At 39.2% G+C, this 20,651-nt stretch overlaps 1 protein-coding gene across 2 annotated transcripts in view; it reads right to left on the reverse strand.

Moving 5' to 3' along the window:
• LOC124140324 overlaps nt 1–20,651 on the reverse strand; it is a 237,584-nt gene that overhangs the window by 60,604 nt on the left and 156,329 nt on the right. For both annotated transcript variants that reach the window (XM_048382708.1, XM_048382709.1), the window contains 4 exons: nt 13,025–13,155; nt 11,128–11,340; nt 4,767–5,018; nt 4,254–4,336 (listed from right to left, as the gene is read on the reverse strand). In XM_048382708.1, the coding sequence (XP_048238665.1) occupies nt 4,254–4,336; nt 4,767–5,018; nt 11,128–11,340; nt 13,025–13,155 (679 nt within the window). The remainder of the gene's footprint in view (nt 1–4,253; nt 4,337–4,766; nt 5,019–11,127; nt 11,341–13,024; nt 13,156–20,651) is intronic.

The following is a 20,651-nucleotide window of genomic DNA, read 5'->3' on the forward strand; positions in this document are numbered from 1 at the left end:
CATGGTTGGTGTAGCACAGGTGACAAGAGGCCTAGGATTTTGTGCCATCTGTCCCTCAGTACTGATAGGAGATCCTGATCTGTCTGGAACAGGCTTCCTGTGAACTGGAGCCGATAGGATGGAGTTAACTCTGGCCTCGCCTCATTGATTACCCATCCCAGTTGATATAGTAGCCATCTGGTGAATTCCTGGTGGTGTACTAATGTCTGCGTGTGTTGATAACACAGGAGACAGTTGTCTATGTACGCCTCAAACCAAATGTTCCTCCTACGCAGTTATTGGCTTCATTACTCATGTAAATAGCCACAGGGCCACTGAAATGCCAGATGGGAGCACTGCACATTGGTAGTGAACCCCATTGAACTGGAACCTGAGGAACCTGCGGTCGAAGGCATCGATACGTATATGCAGGTAAGCATCCTGCAGGTCAAGACTGATCAAGGAATCAAAGGCCTTAAATGCTGGTTCTGAGCAGTCTCAACGTGGTGAGGCGGAAGTAAGGTTAACGCTTCAGGTAATGTTTGTTGAACACAGGGAGATTGTGAATCATTCTCATCTTGTCTGAGTCCTTCATGGGCACCAGGAAGATGAGAGAATAATAACCCGGTGTTAACGCTGGGGTGCGTACACTCTCTACAGCTCCCTTTACCCACAGATTGTCTATGTTGTCTTTTAATAGCAGATGTTGCTTTCTTGGATAATTCCAAGGAGGTGGAGTCATGGTCCACGGTAGAAGTACCTCTACGTCTAGTTGATAACCGTGACGTAGTAAGTTGAGAATGTAATCGTCCTTGAGGATGCTCCAGTTGTTCCAAAACTGATTCAGTCTCCCTGCCCTGGTATTTACCTCAACGGGATTGATAAGTACCTTGAGGTTTCCCTCTGCCAAAGCCTTTCCTACAAAAGGAATCCTGGTCTTGGCCTTCCTTGAGAGACTCGCGTCTAGGCCTGTAATTGCCTGACTTGCTGGCTCATTGGGATAGACTATGAGAGACATCCTCTAGAGCCTTGAGCACCGTCTCATCCTGAGCGTAACTGAAAACTTTGGCGGGCGTGTATGTGATGTGTTCATTGAACAGAGACGTAGATGACCAGGGTTTGCCAGAGCAGCCTGTGCTTAAGCTCAGAGTCCCAAGTCAGTGATCTCTGTCATTGCAGCTTTTAGGTGATTCCTCCTGTGGTCAATCTGATGCTGTTGGAAATTGACTATTGTTTAGAGATGATCTAGTCGGTTTGGGTTTTCCCAATAGATCCTGCTCTACCTACCGCACGTATTGGCGATGCTAGTGCTGACCCGTCTAATTTCTGTTTCAATAAATGCAAATCTGGTATCTTGAACCATAAGAGTAGTTGGCCTTGATGAGCCTGTCATTCTCTGTATGTCCTCATCCAAACTATGAGCCTGGTCGGCTACCACAAATGCATGAATAGGAAATTCATCCTTCTAAAACTTGGGTCACTTAAATGAAGGCGCATGTGTGAGCTTGGAGAAGTCTTCATCCAATGATCTGATCATATCTGTTAGCAAAGGGTCGGCCAGAATCGATGTAGGATGTGACCATAGGGTGTCCTTTTTATCCACCAGGAGGCACTCATATGAAACAGTCCGCTACCCAATCAGGTACTTGCGCTAAGCCGAGATGCGTATTTCATTCTATCGAAGAATCTCCATCTTCGCCATTTGAATAGTCTCATGAATCAGAACAATGTTGACGTGTTTGTCTAGATGGCAATCGGCATCTGTTCCGACGCGTAGCACTACCTCTGACCGAGGGCTTAGATCGTCCGCCTGGTGAAAGGGAGTCACGCGTTGATGTCCATGTACGTGCAGGCATAATAGCGCTGCACAGCGATTAATGCGCTGTATTATGATGCACAACAGGCGTATTGTAGACGTTAGATGCCGGAGTAGGTGCTAAACCATAGTTGTAGCTGACGCAGACGTCTGGTACATAAGCATAGGCGTGGGTGCAGGATACAGGTCTGCCATAGACTGCTGCCACATTGACCTCATAAGATTTTGCATCCAATTACTGAACGTGCATCTGCTACACTGTATATGTTCAAACAGGGCTAAGTTGATCATGCGTTGCCTGTGTAACATTGTACTCTGTGATTGTAGAGCTTTGTAGAGGCGCTTGGGTGGTAGGCAGGATCTGCGCTTGGCGCAGGTATCTGTGACGCAATGCTCACTGGTGCTGACTGGATCTGGCTTGCGTCTGTGCTACCCCATCAAGGACGCTGGCGTGGGTGTCGCAGATCCAGCAGAGCTGGATGTCTCAGGCGGTTGAGAATTAGGAGTTTCGATACTGACATCCGGTTTTGTTGATTTCGGCGGAGGGTGCACTTCTGCAGTCAGTTATGGGCACCATATTACCCACCGATGATAACGGCAGCGTGGTAATGACCAAACCATGTCGGTCGCTATTCAGTGATTGTGACATCTTTCACGGCTCACGACGGGATTGCTGCAAAATATGTTTGTGAGTAACCTGCCTATACATTGTAAAACTTGTTGGAGAGAGATTTACACAAAAATTACAAATCTGCATGCATGCCAAACAATGTGGATGAGGACCTTTAGAAGATGTTTTTCCATGACAATTAGTACGGGACTGGAAGAATGCTGTAGAATTTAACAATAATCTATCGGCAAAATATTGTAAGTGTACACGATATTTCTATGTATGTAACTCAATGTAACGCCAGAGCTAGTAGTATATATATAAAACACATGAATATGTTATACATATGTAGCTGAGAATTGTAAACAATTTGACTACCTTGGCAGGCAAACAATTGTAACACAATTCAAAATGGCGGACAACAAGTACATGGTGGGAACTTTTTATGCCTAAATAATCTACACAACATGGTGAATGTAATATGAAAGGAATACATAGAATTGTAGTCGAAAACTGAAGGTCTAAATTAATCCAAAAGGACAGCTCCGCTGGGACACGTCCTTGCTGTAGCACAACAGGCAGTGATGTGAAGAAGGTGACCTTACCTGTCATCAAGGCGGTGGTCGGTAACAGTGGGACTTCAGAACAACAACTTTATTTCTTCACCCAGGACTTTCGCCGTTGCGCGGTCCTTCTTGTTGTCGTAAGGTAAGCAGTGAATACATTAAGAAGTAATGCAGGATAAGCAAAGAATATGTTTATTAGGCTTAATAAAATTATTGTCTTGGTTCTCAGGGACCGCCCACATCATCATAAAGTTCGCTGCACATTTCGTATTATTTCGATTTAATAAACAAAGCAAAACAAAATCCTTAAATAATCCAGGTCCAATGATGATCAAAATACTGTATTACAGCATTTTACTCAATAAGGAATACATTTATAAAGGGAGGCCCTTTCAGAGGTAAATTGTACAAAATTGTTTATCTGGTTAAACAACTGCTGTTTATTTGGTTATATGACACCCCTGGTAGTCTAGATGACGTACTTTGTGTACCCCTCTGACATCTGTATTATTTTGTCTTATTACCCTTTTCATTCAGCCGTGTCTGTATGCATAACCTACATCTATCTAATTTTTTACACAACTTTTTCACAACATTGTGACGTCACTGTAAATTGTTTTTGTTGCATTGGTAAAATATTTTGCCTGACATTGGAATGATATTTCTGGTGAAAACATTTTATTGTACACATGTACTTACAGTGTTTCTCATGTCACTGAGTAAGACGAGTTCCCTGTACATACAGTGTTTCTCATGTCACTGAGTAAGACGTAGTTCCCTGTATTTACAGTGTTTCTCTTGTCACTGAATAAGGCGTAGTTCCCTGTACTTACAGTGTTTCTCATGTCACTGAATAAGACGTAGTTCCCTGTACTTATAGTGTTTCTCATATCACTTAGTAAGGCGTAGTTTCTTGTACTTACAGTGTTTCTCATATCACTGAATAAGGCGTAGTTCCCAGTACTTACAGTGTTTCTCATATCACTGAGAAAGGCGTAGTGTCTCGTACTTTCAGTGTTTCTCATATCACTGAATAAGGCGTAGTTCCCAGTACTTACAGTGTTTCTCATATCACTGAGTAAGACAAGTTCCTTGTACTTACAGTGTTTCTCATATCACTGAGTAAGACGTAGTTTCTTGTACTTACAGTGTTTCTCATATCACTGAATAAGGCATAGTTCCCTGTACTTACAGTGTTTCTCATATCACTGAGTAAGACGTAGTTTCTTGTACTTACAGTGTTTCTCATATCACTGAGTAAGATGTAGTTCCCTGTACTTACAGTGTTTCTCATATCATTTAGTAAGACATAGTTCCCTGATGTGCGGTTGTCTGGGGTGTTGTACCACTCAGTGTAGAAATCATCTGCAGCAACAGAACAAAGAAGCCATGGAAGATACACACTTTATCTCTCATTAACTCAAACTGAAATATTTTGGACGAGAGAACAAATAAAGTTACTGTCTTTTCTAAAAGCTAAAAGCATAACTAAGTAGGATGTATTAGGCTTACCATGAACTTCTAGGACCAACCATAAGGACCATCCAAACTGGTTTTCTTCATCAAGATGAAAATGACACATGATAAATTTGTATGTCCTTTTATATATTTTGCCCTTTTTTCCAATCAGGGCAGAACCCAAGTAATGAATGCCAGTCAAAGGAGAAGTCATTGGGTGTCCACAAAGTGAAATCAGGTCATGATTTGTATGGTCTGGACAAGATAACTTACATGCCAGAGTGATATTGCTAAATATTTGCTACAGAAAACATCAATTATTCCCTCAAATGCCTACCTTTGATATAGCTGCACTTCTTGACGTAGTAAGAAGCCCCTTGCTCAGGAACAAGAGGAAGAAGGTTGTCAGCTCTTGTGGAATGAAGCATGCACCTCTGATCAGCTCTGAAGTAGGAGAATGCCCGACAGGAAGATCCTTGACTGTTGCAGGTGTCCCTGCAGTCCATCAATGTCTTCCCTGTTTCATTCCTTGAGAATGTTGGTGTCTCTAACTTTTTGTTCAATGAAAGACTGTACTCACAGTATTCTCCTAAAAAGAAATAAAGTTACAAAACGTTGTACATTTTTCAATAAGTAAATAGTTAAATGAAACACATGTTTGAATATCAATAAAGAACAGACACATAAACACACATTACATGATTAAAATCACTGTGCCCAGAATTTTCATATCTGATTAGAAACAGATTTATATCCATCAACATAATCCTGATCGTTTTAAAGAATACTTTTTCACACAGTTCAACATGAAGTTAAGGTTTCTGATAACTACGAGGGCTGGCTGAAAAGTTCTAAGCCTAAGTGGGATATCTCAATCGGATTGAAACAAACATTTGCCACCAACAAGTACAATCATTTAATGAATCATAGACATAAGAACTGCAACTGTAGTGTTATTATTGTCTTTGTACCAGACCATCTTGTAAACCTACCCATTGAAATCACCAGAAATGGACAAAACTGGCAATGGGGCAGTCATCAAGTACCTGCAACTGAAAAGGCTAACTCCAACACAGATACATGCTGATATGATCTCCACTTTAGAGGATGATGCCCCTTCCTTTTCCACTGTAAAGAAGAGGGCTGCAGAATTCAAGCCTGGCAGAGAGAGCCTTGACGATGACCCGCGTCCAGGAAGGCCTTCAACAGCAACCATTCCGGAAAACATTACCCGGGGGCATGACATGGTGATGGCTGATCGACGATTGACCACTCGACATATGGCCAGTGTTCTGGGCATCTCTCATGAGAGGGTTGAGCACATTATCACCAACGAGTTGGGAATGACAAAAGTTTCTGCAAGATGGGTGCCAAAGCTCTTGACAGCGGATCAGAAACGTGTCAGATTCCTGACGTCCCATGACAAATTATGCCGTTTTGAAGCAGATCCTGATGATTTTTTGGCCCTGGATTCTTCACTTTCAACCAGAAACCAAAATAAAGTCTAAACAATGGAAGCATCCGGAATCACCAGCCCCTCCAAAAGCCAAGTTGGTTCCTCCTGCTGGAAAGGTGATGGCTTCAGTCTTTTGGGATTCCAAGGGTATTCTGCTGATTGACTATCTTGAAAAAGGCCGGACTATCAATAGAAGATATTACGCTGACCTACTAAGACAGTTGCGTGAAGCTATCAAAGCTACGGGGAATGCTCACTAAAGGAGTCCTGTTCCACAAAGACAATGCTCCTGTTCACAAATCGGTGGTTGCCATGTCAGCGATCCATGATTGTGGCTTCGAACTCATTGATCATCCCCCTTATTCACCCGATTTGACCCCGTCAGACTTCCACCTGTTTCCCCAAATGAATAAGGAACTAGCCGCCGCCATTTTCTTAGTAATGATGACGTCATTTCCGCTGGGAATGACTTTTTTAGGGTGGCTGAAGAAAATTTCTTCTTGCCCGGCATCCAGGCCTTGCAGCATCGCTGGCAAAAGTGTGTAAACCTGGAAGGGGACTATGTGGAGAAATAAATGAAAACCATTGACTTGGTACGGGTCTTTCACAGTTAGGCTTAGAACTTTTCAGCCAGCCCTCGTATCATGTACAGATGTGTAACCATAGGGTCGCACTTGAAAAAAAACCTAATTAGTTAGGCTACACCCCAAAAAAACTCCAAATATGGCACTGACTGAAACAACTATTTTGACAGCAATAATTTATTTTCATACCCTGTATTGTTGTATCTTGCAGGGCTCAAAGTTCACTTTTTAACTTACATGTTGATAACTAAGTAAATATTTTTAATCAGTCGCCAAAATGAAATGCAACTGTAATAATGTTAAATGTTTGAGCATGAATATATTAGCTGGCTCTCAAATAGATGTTTGTTTTGAGAACTGTCAAACATAATAGGATGACATGATCAAGGATAGTCACTTTAAAAAGATACTTTTCTTCAATCTCAATTTTGTACACAATAATTTTTTTTTATTTATAATTTTTTTTTTTTTCAATCATTTTACATTTATTTCATAAAATGTGACATTCCAGTACATAGCTAAATAATCATCTAAATAGATGATGGCATGTTGACCAAAATTTATAGAATAGGCCAATGTCACACTCAATAATCGCTGCACATTTAGTAAGGTTGTAGTAGTTTCTTATTTCGTTCTGAAAGACTTGAATTGACGGGAGTCTCTTATTTAACTTACTTTTAAATATAAGGTCTTTTATTATCAAAAAGATGATATTTAGAGGGTCATTGCGCTTTTCTGGAAAGCCAATCATCACATGTTTCTTTGTAATTTCGATTTGGATGTTAGCCTTTTGAAGTAGCCAAACTTCAAGTTGACGCCAGCTTTGCTGAACCATATTACAGGACCAAAAAGGATGGATTGGGGTCTCGATATCAACTGAACAAAAACTGCAATTTCGACTTTCAACATAACCTAATTTACACAAGAAAACATTAGTCGGAAGTATATGATGAAGTATTTTGTATTGGAGCCATTGCAGTTTAGTGTCTCTCGTACATCGAAAAGGCATTCTATTGTATTGGGACCAGTTATCAATTGAGTCATCCGTTAGAATATTCTTTTCCCATTTCGTACAGTGTACATTTTTTGTAGTGACTTCTGAAATTAGTAAGTTGTAGAAGCATTTCGATCCATTTACAAATTTTCGATACATGGGGGTATAATTGGATTTTTGCAACTTGTTCAATTCTTCTAGTTCAACATTACTTCCCTTGAAATAGTGTTTTATAGCCACAATAAGGCCGTTATATAGTAAGAACTTCGTTTTTATCTCGAAAGATTTTGAAAAGTTGTCAAACGACAGAAATTTTCCATCTTTGTCAAGGAGGTCATTTATGAAACGTACCCCCTTTTGATTCCAGGTGCTATAAAAGACGGGCTTATGCCCAATACATATATTACTGTTCAACCAAATATTATCGGCCAGTAAATGATTTGCGTTGTGTTCCAGTTGAGCGTTTAAGTCCCACCAGGCAGTCAAAATATCTTTGTAGTAATTGTTAGGGGTAAGTGGTAGTAGTTTATTTCTTAAGTAGTTACAGTTATGTTCTAATATACTGCCTGCACCTACCGGTAACTTGGGAAGATTAAGATTAAATAGATAACTCCACTTGGATTTCGAAGTAAGAAAGCGTCTTATCATTGATATTTTTTTAGCCTGGATTGTTGCTTTAATGTTAGGGACATTGAACCCTCCGTCCTTTTTTTCACAAATGATTTGGTTTCTCTTAATTTTGTCAGGCTTATTCTTCCAGATAAACTTAAAACAATTTCTTTGAAATGCATTAACAGCATCAGTGTTTGGATTTGGTAGTGAACTGAATAAGTGATGTAGCTTAGGAATAATTAACGATTTTAAAATCGTGTTTCTGCCAAGGGGAGTAAGGTTGCGGGCTGACCAAATAGACATAAACCGTTCACATATTCTAATCTTTTCTGTATAATTTGTTACTATCATATCATCAAGATCCTGGGTAAATGTAATTCCTAGAAGGTCAAAGTCACTTTGGTCCCAACTGAGATTAAGTTGGGGGCATAATTTCATTCTTGAGCGTTTTTTGGATCCAATGCATATGAGACACGTTTTTTCAATGTTAACTTTTAGACCTGAAAATCTGGCAAAGACGTTTAATACATTAAACACAGCAAAAAGACATTGTTCGGAACCGTCTAAAATACATGTTGTATCGTCTGCAAACTGATTGATTAGAAATTCTACATTGTCTATTTTTACCCCTTTGATATTTTTTTTCTTTTTTATCATTATGGCAAGAATCTCTGCACAGAAAATAAATTTGTATGGAGAGAGTGGATCACCCTGACGACATCCCCTTTGTATATCAAACAGGCGAACCATAACCATTTACAAGTACACTGGATTCTATCCCGTTATATAATGTCATGAACCACGAACGTATTGATCGTCCAAAATTGAAAAAGGCTAGTGTCTTATCTATGAAGGACCAGTCAACTGTATCAATTGCCTTTTCAAAGTCGATTAGTAGTAGTACACAATAATGTATGCCTGATGTCTTGAAAGATTGAAAAAATCAAAATGTCAGTGAAATTGACTTTATTCACTTGTCACTGATTTATGTAAATTGAAAGTTCCCAGAGACTCTTGTGTGAAAGATGAAGCCAACATTTATCAAGGAAAATATCTGCTTGTAAAACATCTTTGCTACCATTTGAAAGGTCAATCCTACTGTTCATACATATGAAAGCTATGTTTATTACATTATTTAAATAATGCATTTACAACTTAATTAAGTTTGTTGTCAATATAGATGTAAGCTCACACATTCATAACGTCCAGATTATGGACCAAGGAAATGAAAAATTGATGATTTGCAGCAAATATAAGATGTCATAAAGTCCACTTACATATTTCTTTTTTTATTTGCATTGTTTACGTAATCGGAAAATTATTTTAGAAAGAATTAAAAATAATATGTCTTCACTCCTTTCCCCATAACAGCGGCTGTCCGCTAAGTCACATGAAGAAATTAATACCTATGTTTTCGAAGCTTCATAAGAATAACACGTACGTTCATTTTTTATCTACATGACAGTAACCTCTCTTGAAGTCTTTTTGTTGCTGTAACATACGAATTAAATGGAAAAAATTGGTTTCTAATGACGCTTTCTTGCTGAAATTTGCTACAAGGTTCGTGATTGGTCAAATTTGAGCATGTGACCTGGGGCAGCCAATCAAATTACAGCAATGGTACTGTCCTTGTGTGTGATGAATTTCAGATTTTGACGAAATTTTGTTTGTTAAATTGTGTTATTCTGACCGTTTTAAGTGATCTGTATTAAAAAAATGAAACTTCATGGATGTATCGTGCTAGGTCACGAGCTGTGATAAAGATTTTTCATGCATATATTTTGGCATAAACATCCGAGCCGAGAAATCAAGGCGACAAAAGCAGAGATGTCATTTGACTTACATTACATGCAATCGCACAAAAAGATGGAAATAATAACTTAGCTGTAAGGTTGAGAACTGTTAGATATATTTTTGTTGATTTTTTTATATTACTTTGTATAGTATATTAAAAGATTTGCTCGAAATGTATTTATTTTGCTCTTTGACATGTCCGATGTTACTGGTTGTCAAACTTGAAGTGTGTGTCCAAGAATTTTATTTTTAATAACATTGTAGGAAATAATGACTATTTTTATTAATTTAGCCATAAAAAATGATAAAATGTAATGGAATATGCCTTTCATACATTGTGAAATGCGAGAGATTTAAAAAATGAATGATATGACAGGTAGGTTAATAAAATATTATGCTATTTTGACGTGATTAAGTCTTAGTCGGTCTACTGGCCTGCGGTGTCTGGAGACTCTAGGCTTCTTGGCTGGTGTACCGGCCTACGGTGTTGAAAGAGTTAAATTCCTGATTTTTCCATACTCGCCAAGATATAATTATTTTTAAATAATTTGTTGCATTTCTCAAACTTCACTCGCAAATGCGACCAAATCACTCACAACTTCAAGCCCTGTCTTGTCACCTTAGTTTCTTTCATAATGGTATTACAACAGTTTATTAAATGTGAGAAATTGTAGAACTATATTTTCAATATTGGATCACATAATTCTGCGTTGGATTGCAATGTCTGTCATGATGACACAACTAAGACCAGAAAGGATACCTGTTGTCAGCATGGGCCCTCGACTAAAGAACACAAGAGTCATCAAAAGATGACAAATCCCCCGGCCCCCATAAATAAAGAACAAATCATCTGACTGTTTATTTAAGTCCAACTTGATGAGAGAATTTCTATCTAACCTGTCTATCTGTATACAAGAGTAGTTATTGAACTACAAAAATACATACCAAGGAACTGGGATTAAAACATTGTATTTCTATGCCAAAATCAAACCTATTGCCGTGGAAACAGAAAAAATATGAATTCAAAACATACCTAACTATCTAACCACTAACATGTATGCAGAGGTAACATTGTGCATATAGGTACGATAACATATACCACACAGCCAACTGATGACAGAAACACATCATCATTGAATAAGAAGTTGTTTTCACAAACTTACTGGTTTTGATACTTAATACAGGCATTATCATTCTTGCTAGTGATGGGCTTTGCTAGATAACCACATATACAATGCTGTGAGGCAGTAATTCTTACCATAAGAAGCTTCTGGATTGCAGATACATCGGTATGTGTTCTCCACATGGTCATCTATACACTGGCCACGATTTCCGCATGTAACACCAGCACATTTGTTTCGTCGTGTTTCACACCGGGGACCAACCAACCCAAGGGGGCATTCACATCTGTAGTTGTTCACTTCATCAATGCACGTCCCACCATATAAACAGGGGTTGTCTTTGCAGTCATCTGTAGGCATTGGGTAAGCAATGTTCATAGTGTTACATCCGATTGAACATATAACAAATGCAACAAATGTTGTATTTGGAATTCAGCTTTCTTTGTGCTTGTGATTAGGTGCCTCACTCTGAGAGTGTGGGGTCAAATGCCAAATGGGATTCAACTAAAAAATGTACTAGAATTTGAACTTTACTAAGAAAGTGTAATCCCAAATTTAACATTTGCAGTAAAAGTATAATACCTAATGTAATCCAAAAAGGCATTTTCAATCAAACATAGCATTTAAAAATGTTATCAATTATACACTAAGGTGGGTTCACCCATAAACAAAGAAATATATATACGGGTAGGTCCAGCCTAAATATCAAAAGTAAACATGTATAAATACAAATCAAACTAGATCAAATGAAGATAGTTCAAACCCAGTTTTGTCATGCTTCTTGCTAGTCTTTGAAAGGCATTTGGAAGTGATACACATAGGGAAGAGAATTTATGGATGTCAACTTCTTTATAATGAGGAACACTTGGATGTTACTGCATCATCTCCATGTTGTTGTTGAATCAAGTCTTTGAAAGGCATTTAGAAGTGATACACATAAGGAAGAGAGTTTATAGATGTCAATTTCTTTATTATGAGGAACACTTGGATGTTATGTACTGCATCATCTCCATGTTGTTGTTGAATCAAGTCTTTGAAAGGCATTTAGAAGTGATACACATAAGGAAGCGAGTTTATAGATGTCAACTTCTTTATTATGAGGAACACTTGGATGTTATTTACTGCATCATCTCCATGTTGTTGTTGAATCAAGTCTTTGAAAGGCATTTAGAAGTGATACACATAAGGAAGAGAGTTTATGGATGTCAATTTCTTTATAATGAGGAACACTTGGATGTTATGTACTGCATCATCTCCTTGTTGTTGTTGAATCAAGTCTTTGAAAGGCATTTAGAAGTGATACACATAAGGAAGAGAGTTTATGGATGTCAATTTCTTTATTATGAGGAACACTTGGATGTTACTGCATCATCTCCATGTTGTTGTTGAATCAAGTCTTTGAAAGGCATTTAGAAGTGATACACATAAGGAAGAGAGTTTATGGATGTCAACTTCTTTATTATGAGGAACACTTGGATGTTACTGCATCATCTCCATGTTGTTGTTGAATCAAGTCTTTGAAAGGCATTTAGAAGTGATACACATAAGGAAGAGAGTTTATGGATGTCAACTTCTTTATTATGAGGAACACTTGTATGTTACTGCATCATCTCCATGTTGTTGTTGAATCAAGTCTTTGAAAGGCATTTAGAAGTGATACACATAAGGAAGAGAGTTTATGGATGTCAACTTCTTTATTATGAGGAACACTTGGATGTTACTGCATCATCTCCATGTTGTTGTTGAATCAAGTCTGTGAAAGGCATTTGGAAGTGATACACATAAGGAAGAGCAACTTCTTTATTACGAGGAACACTTGGATGTTACTGCATCATCTCCATGTTGTTGTTGAATCAAGTCTTTGAAAGGCATTTAGAAGTGGTACATAAGGAAGAGAGTTTATGGATGTCAACTTCTTGTTGTCACATTAACATCGTATCTAATATACAACTACCACTTGAAACGGGATACTATAACCTTTTTCAAATTAATAAATCAGGAGGATTATTGCTGTTTTTAGACACTGATACATACCAATGTTAGTCTCGCAATTTTTCCCAGTAAAGCCAGCTACACAAGTGCACTCTCTACGGAATGAGCCGATGGGATTACACACACCATTACCACATGGCAGGAAATCACATATAGGTTTAGGGCTGGTGCATCTGGAATAGACAAGTTGAAAATCTTAGAAAACGACAAACGTGAATATTTCAGCAAGGTTTTCAATTAAATTGAATAATTTCTTTCTCTCTATATTCAGATCTGCTTTCAGTGATGAGGATGTTAACTTTGTGGCATATTTGTCTGAGGCAAGAAACTATTCATTCTCCTAATGAAATTCTATGACAATACGCCAAATCAGTATTATGATACAAAGAATGGAAAATAAATAAAGTATCCTACCACTAAAAGAGAGAATCTTTTGTTAGTTAAGAAATATATGAAACAAGGAAAGCTGATGCTATCTTAGAGAGCCAAAAACACATTTACACAGAGAACACCAGCTTGGAAAAACATAACTGTGTTGATTTCAAAATGATTTTAATTATAAAATGTGTATATTTCTTTCAAAAGTATTTGAGATAATTGTGGGAACAGACAGATAATCTCTCACTATACCATACAACTTTACCTTGGCAAGACCCTAAAACTGTAAAACAATGCATCTATATGCAATGATTGGATTTAATCATTGTTATACCTCAGGTGTTTCATTATTTGGATTATCAGAAAGTGCAAAATTCCATCCCAAAATAATTTCATAATCATCTGTGATTGTTTTTGCAATAACAAACAAAAATAGTACAATGTATGAGTTTTCTGTGTGATGGTATGAAATAGCAAATCTACTTCGTGTTTGGGTATAAACAGAATTCACATGTCAAAGACCTTACTTTCTAACTGTGCAGAAGGCATGGTTACAAAGACTTAAGTAAGACTGGGCTTACTTTGTTGGCTACAACTTGCATGTACTACAGAGGTGTACTGCATGTTTATATGCATGAATGAAAAACAAGGTTTTGATGAATAGCTGGCATATCCTAGACACTACAGTGTGCAGCAATGACTGTTACACCAAAACTCCAGTCAGTCTGATTTTCAGTAGCATGACCTGTGTCATGTTTATGCCAAGCTGTTTTATTATTATGTGTTGATTTAATTATTTGGAGTTATCGAACAAAAGTTATCATTGTTAATAATTCTGAGAATACTAACTCTTTTACATATCTGCCATAAATCCTGTATTTTGGCTTCAATCACACTAACTAAAATTTTCAGATTTTCAACAGACGTCCTCTTTACTGTCAATTACACACAATTAGTTGCCGCCAAGTTGTCTTGTAACTACCATGCCATGATGTCACAATGGCGGCCATATCACTTTTTTCCCTCATCTCCTACTAAAGAATGATGAATTGGGGAGGTTGGAGGGAGTAATTCGTATGTAATAGAGGTAGTATTCTTAGAATTATGAACAATGATAACTATTGTTCGATAATTCTTATGAAACTTCTATCTCTATTACATATCTGCCAGAATATACAAGAGGAACCCCAGTGGGATCTGCCATCTTCTGGAAACCATATTGTACTGATTCTCATCCTACTGAGATAATTTCCTCCGAAATTCCCTTGAGGACTTGAAAATCAGAAAACTATGTCAATAATCCATCAAATATGTGATATTATCACTAGATTTACCATTATATTTGCTGATTTTGACCATAACAAACCTGGATTAATGACCTATAATAACGACGATTACGTCACTTCCGGTTTTGACATCACTTCCGATTATGACATCACTTCCAGTTTGTCCTTCCCCCCTTTTTGGTGGTAATGACATCTCTTTAGGTCTATTTCTACCCCATAGATGTCATTTCCGGGTTAGAAGGGCTTTGTTCAGCTATTTCCAGCTGTTGTAGCAGATCTCGATAAAGTGGTAACTGTATGGGTTCCTCCATTAGCAGCTTTAGTAAGGGGAAGCATACCCTGCTGGGCCATATTGGGGCTATCAGTATTATTACGCAATCCGTTTCCTCCACCGTGTGGATGACTTTGTCGAGGAGAGACAATGGTGGGAATGCATAGCAGAATAGATTCGTCCAATCCATCGAAAGAGCGTCGGGAACTGGACTGAAATATACCGAAAGTTGGTTGTTCTGACGGGTGGCGAATAGATCTATGTCGTGGTATGTCCCTTATCTTGGTTATCCAGATGAAGATCTGTGGATGTAATGTCCATTCTGTTGCCACTATTCTCCCCCGACGTGAGAGGCTGTTGGCCAGTATGTTCAGTTTCCCCGGTATATGTCTCTCTTCCATCTGACAGTTGAAGGAGTCTGCCAAGGCAAACAATCTTGTAGTCTCCGTCATCAGGGAGTTGGATCTGGTGTCTCCCTGCTTCTGAATATATGCCACTATTGTGGTGTTGTCCGTGACTAAGAGAACTGATGATAGGTAAAGCTGTGTTCTCCATTCCAGGATGGCATAATATATGGCCTTCATTTGCCTGTAGTTGATATGAAGGATCTTCTCTTCTGTGCTCCACAATCCCTGTACTGTGAGATCGTCCATATGAGCACCCCAACCCGAATCTGACGTGTCTGTGAATAGATGATGTTATGGCATCGGATAAGTCATCGGGATGCCACTCATCACATGTTCTCTGTGATTCCAACAATGGAGGTCTTGTAGCAAAGTGGGAGGTAACTGGGACTGGAATTCTAGGCCCTTAGATCGTACAGAGTTGACCCATGTCTGTAGAGGACGTAGCCTCAGCCTTCCTCTGAAGGTCATATCATGTAGAGATGTCAAGTTTCCTAGCAGAGACATCCACCACCTCAGCGACTTGCTGGGTTTACTTGTGATTGATTGGATCATTTTTATAGTCGAAACCAGGGGTCCGGAAAATTTAAAATCCCAATCGGACATTTGCATTTAGGCCACGCCCCCTTCAAATAGTGTAATCTTAGTACGACTTTTCACACACATTACAAGTTTACGTATTCATAATATGATGAATTATGAATTGTTTCAATTTAAATTGTTTAATTCACAGGACAATTAATAACAAATAATATCATTTTAGATTTACATGGAAAACATACGTTTGTTTCTGTTATAATAACGATCTGTTAACGTAGTGAACGGTCTAATTAATATTCATGAGTCTGCTCAAGTGTACGCGTTGTAACATTTGGATCGAGACTATTATCCCATATTTGGTTATCACGTGACTTCACGGGAAAAGTTTTTTTTAAACTAAAGATTTTTTTAAAAACAAGACAGATAATTTAATCACAAATACTAAAATATCGTTGATAGCAATAGTTATTTGAATACTTTTTTCATCTGTACTTAATTATTGACCATAAAAAAATTGGATATCGATCGTCCGAGAAAGCAAAATGGCGGTCAATCAAGATTCAATATACGACTAGCTACTGAAAACAATAAAATCTGCAAATCCTCATTGTATGTCAACCAAGTGAAAGTCGTTAGCCACGACTTACAAAATGATCGTCCAGACTTTGAGGGTTTGGCAGATCCGCTCGACTGATCTGCATCGGTCGACTGGCTGTCGTCACGCTTTCGCTTCTTGTCTGAGGTTACGTATCGTAGCATTGTGAGGATAATGAGGTACATCGATGATGCAAGGTATTAATGTACAGTTGTAAACACCTTTCACTCAAATTAACACGATGTTCTCAGTAATTAATCCTCGATTAATCAGTGTCAACTCAGTTTATTGCCTATTACAGTGATTGACCGATTGGACTATCGTGTAGGTACGATGTATTTACAGCAATCAAAACAAACAAAGCTTGTCAGTGTAGTTAATCTTCATTGTGTTGCAACTGCAGACAGAAACTGCTCAGTCCTAACTGTTGATCATGTCCGGTCAAAATTTAAGAATGTCCGGACAATACTTTTTAAAATGTCCGGTAAGCAATATTTTAAAACGGACATTTGAGATTCCCAATCGGACATGTCCGGCGCATATGATGGTTTCCGGACCCCTGGTCGAAACGATCCTCTAGTGGAGATAGATATCACCTTTCTAGGTGGAATCTTGCTATGATGTATATAATATCTTGGACAAGAGCGATCTCTGACTTGGCTGGGTTGACCAGAAAACCTAGTTAGATCATAGGCTGGACCAAGAATATCATGTTCTGATGTAGCTGATCTTTCCCTTGGTCTGCTGATTATAACTAGCTGGCGATGGGCCAACTTGATGACTGGCGCTGTAATCCTGGCGAACAGCCAAGGTGCTATTGCTATCTCGAATGGTACGACTTGGAATGAATTTATATACACAAAGAAAAAAGTTAAGCACACCCTAATATATTTCATTTTTGTTTGGTCCCAATATTTGTCACAGATATAATTATGATATCATGAAAGATATAATTACGGGAAGAATGGTTTTCTCGAGATGATGTAATCAGTCATGCGTGATGAAAGCTCACGTGCCATGCATGGTATGCCCATGGATGGGGGGGGGGTATCTCTCATGATTGCAGGTTGGATTTGGTCACGATAAGGGGCAACTTAACAGGGGCTCAGTACAGCCGGGTCTTGAGGCCAGTCGACGTTCCTCATTTTGTCAACCAGCCTCTTGCTACTCAACCTTAGTACATGGATGACAATGCCAGGCCTCATCGTTTGCATGCAGTCGTGATTTACATGAGGGCCAATGCAAAAATGACTCTACCCTGGCCAGCAATGAGCCCAGATTTGAAACCACTTGAACATGTTTGGGATATTCTGGGGTGGCACATACAGGCACAAGATCCTCCTGTACAAGATTTATGCCAATTGGAAGCAGCATTGCATCCGGAGTGGTTCATCACTCATCAACAGATCCAACGTCTGACTGGAGGCATGAGACGCAGGGTGGAATGCGTCATCGAGGCATGTGGCGGTTATACCCGCTACTGATCTGTTTCATGTGTCATGTCAAGAAGAGACTTTAAGGAACATTTTCACATGTAACATCAAATGTAACTTGTTTACTTAATCCTGCAGCTCCATGCTTTATTGAGGTATTGTCTAAGGTCAAAAACAGTTACCATGATGTTTTTGTAAGTAAATTTCAATCACAGCTCACCAATATCTTCTTTTATTTGTTATCAAATGTTTGTTCTATCCGATGACAGTGGTATCACCCAGCTCCTGTTGTCAGTCATCCCATGCCATGATTTTGGCCATGTGTCATGGTTCAGAAATAGGGGTGTGCTTTCCTTTTTTCTTTGTGTATATATGCAACCGATGCTAAATCCTTGAAACATGATGCTTATAATGTAATGTTCATGTAGGGATTGCGCACTAATTTGTAGAAATCATCATCCAAGTGTTGGAACTCCGGAATTGTAGCATCGTGCGTCTTGTATAACTTCCGTTTCATAGGTGGAAGAGGTAGACGTTCATCGCGCTTGAGTCTATGGATGTTATCCGTCGCTTGGTCTATGACCTTGTCTGTATAGCTCAGCCAAGGTAACGTCTGATGAAAATGCTGAGATGGAGCAGGCGCATGACATTCCCCATATTCCGGCATCTGGGGTGGTGAATCCTCTGACACATGCAGCCAAAGTGAAGGCATAAGGTGGTAAAGCTCTTCAATCAGTTCTACAAAAGTGTAGCCTTTGCTGTAATCTCGTTGGGGAGAGTTGTCAATCTCCTCCAAATCCTCTGATACCGTTCCTGAGTAGCCTTGGGTATCTCCCGTAGGGGGTTGATAATCATATCCCTCAGCTTTTACCAAGTAGGGCTTGTCAACCTCCGGTGACCATGACTCCGGTTTGAAAAGTCTCCGCGTGGCTTGTAGCCCCTGGGTTATGGTAGCCATGACATGGCTGTCCTCACTGGCTGGCTGGGTAATCCGTGATCCGTAATCTGTGCAGCTGGCTTGAGTCCCGTTGGAAGGTCAAACGGTAAGCCGTGCTGGGTAGGCTGGGTAGCCTTGGGTGGCTGGCTCAAGGAGTCCACACGGCAGCCTGTATGGTTTCTTCACGGATGGCTGGCTGGAATGCTTACCCGTCGGCTGGAATGCCGTGGGCAGCAGGCCTTACGGCGTCTGGCTGGTATGGCTGGTTGCCGTGGATGGCCTGTCCCTGGATACCATGTGGCTCCCATACGCTATTGTTCTCTGGTCTAGTGGTGACTTGTCCATGGGTTGGTAACCGGGAACCCATGGCCTGGCTGTGGTACATGGGCTGGCCGTGCTGCGCAGTTTGAAGATCATGTGTAGGCTGGCCCCCGGCCGTGGATGAAGATCTGGTAGTCTTAGCCAGTGCTACTGTCGTGATCTTAGCGTCCATATCTGACAGCTCAGCATCAAGCATTTCTTTCATCATCTCCTGCTGTTCTCTCAGAAGTTGATGGATGAGGCTCAGGGAGAGCAGGAGATGATGGGGTCGCTGGAGAGGGAGACGCTGGAGTAGAAACTGATTTCTCAGTGATGATTTTATCTACCTTCTTCTTCGCCGCCTCCCTCCTATGGTCTTAGTTGTGACCTGTAACATCTTGGAGAATATCACTTCAGATGTGTGGGTGCATTATTCACATTTCTTCTCCAATGTGCAGGTCTTCCCTCTGCACTTCATGCAGTTTACATGAGAATCTCCTGTGATCATAAATCGACCACACTTCTTACACCTGGGGGTGATTGGAGACTGCATGGCAACCTCACACCCAACACCAGCTATACTCATGTGCATGTAGTCTCTTCCAGCAGCACTATTACTTTAATATATTATTTATCTATATATATGTCTGTTGTTATAGCAATCTTATTAGAATTATCTGCTAGATTGTCTCAACTACTATAGTAGGTGTTGACTCTGGCACACACAGGAAAAAAGTGATATGTGACGTCACGCGTGGGTAGTTACGAGACTACTTGGCGGCAACTAATTGTGTGTAATTGAGAGTGAAGAGGACATCTGTTAAAAATCTGAAAATTTTAGTTAGTGTGACTGAAGCCAAAATACTGTTTTTATGGCAGATATGTAATAGAGGTTGACGTTTCGTTAGAATTATGTAATTTTGTTATGGTAGAAGTTTGCTGCAAATGAAGTTGTAACATGACTACAGATTACTTCAAGCATAAGAACATTAATGATATCCATATTTAGCAAGTGATCAATTAATCATACAGGTGCAATGTCTTAAGTAGTAATGTTAGCTTTACATACATAACAAATGTACTAGAACAAAGATAACAACAAAGAGCTTCCTTCCAAAACACTGTCAAATGTTTTCATGAAAGCAGTATATATATCATTGTGTTGGTTAATGAGAAATTGAGTGCTTTATCCAACAATATATTGTATTCTTTTTATTCACTGTATGAGATAGAGGTACACAGAGAATATTACACTCATTCTCGTTAGATACCATTTTTACGAAACGAGTGGACATTATATGGTATCTGACCCAGCTTCGTTCACAAGTTTCGTAAAAATGGTATCTAACGAAAATGAGTGTGGTATTTTATTTATTATCAACGTTAAATATATATTTAAGTGTAAATACATAACAACTTTTGTTGTTGACTGTTGACATTTCTATGCATACGCATTAACAACATGCGCCTGCAGTTGTGTTTGCAAACAAAACAGCACCGATGCTCAAGATCCTTTTGGATTAAT

This window comes from Haliotis rufescens, unplaced genomic scaffold, assembly GCF_023055435.1.
Source record: "Haliotis rufescens isolate VD_foot unplaced genomic scaffold, xgHalRufe1.0.p SCAF_40, whole genome shotgun sequence".
Classification (NCBI taxonomy): domain Eukaryota; kingdom Metazoa; phylum Mollusca; class Gastropoda; order Lepetellida; family Haliotidae; genus Haliotis; species Haliotis rufescens.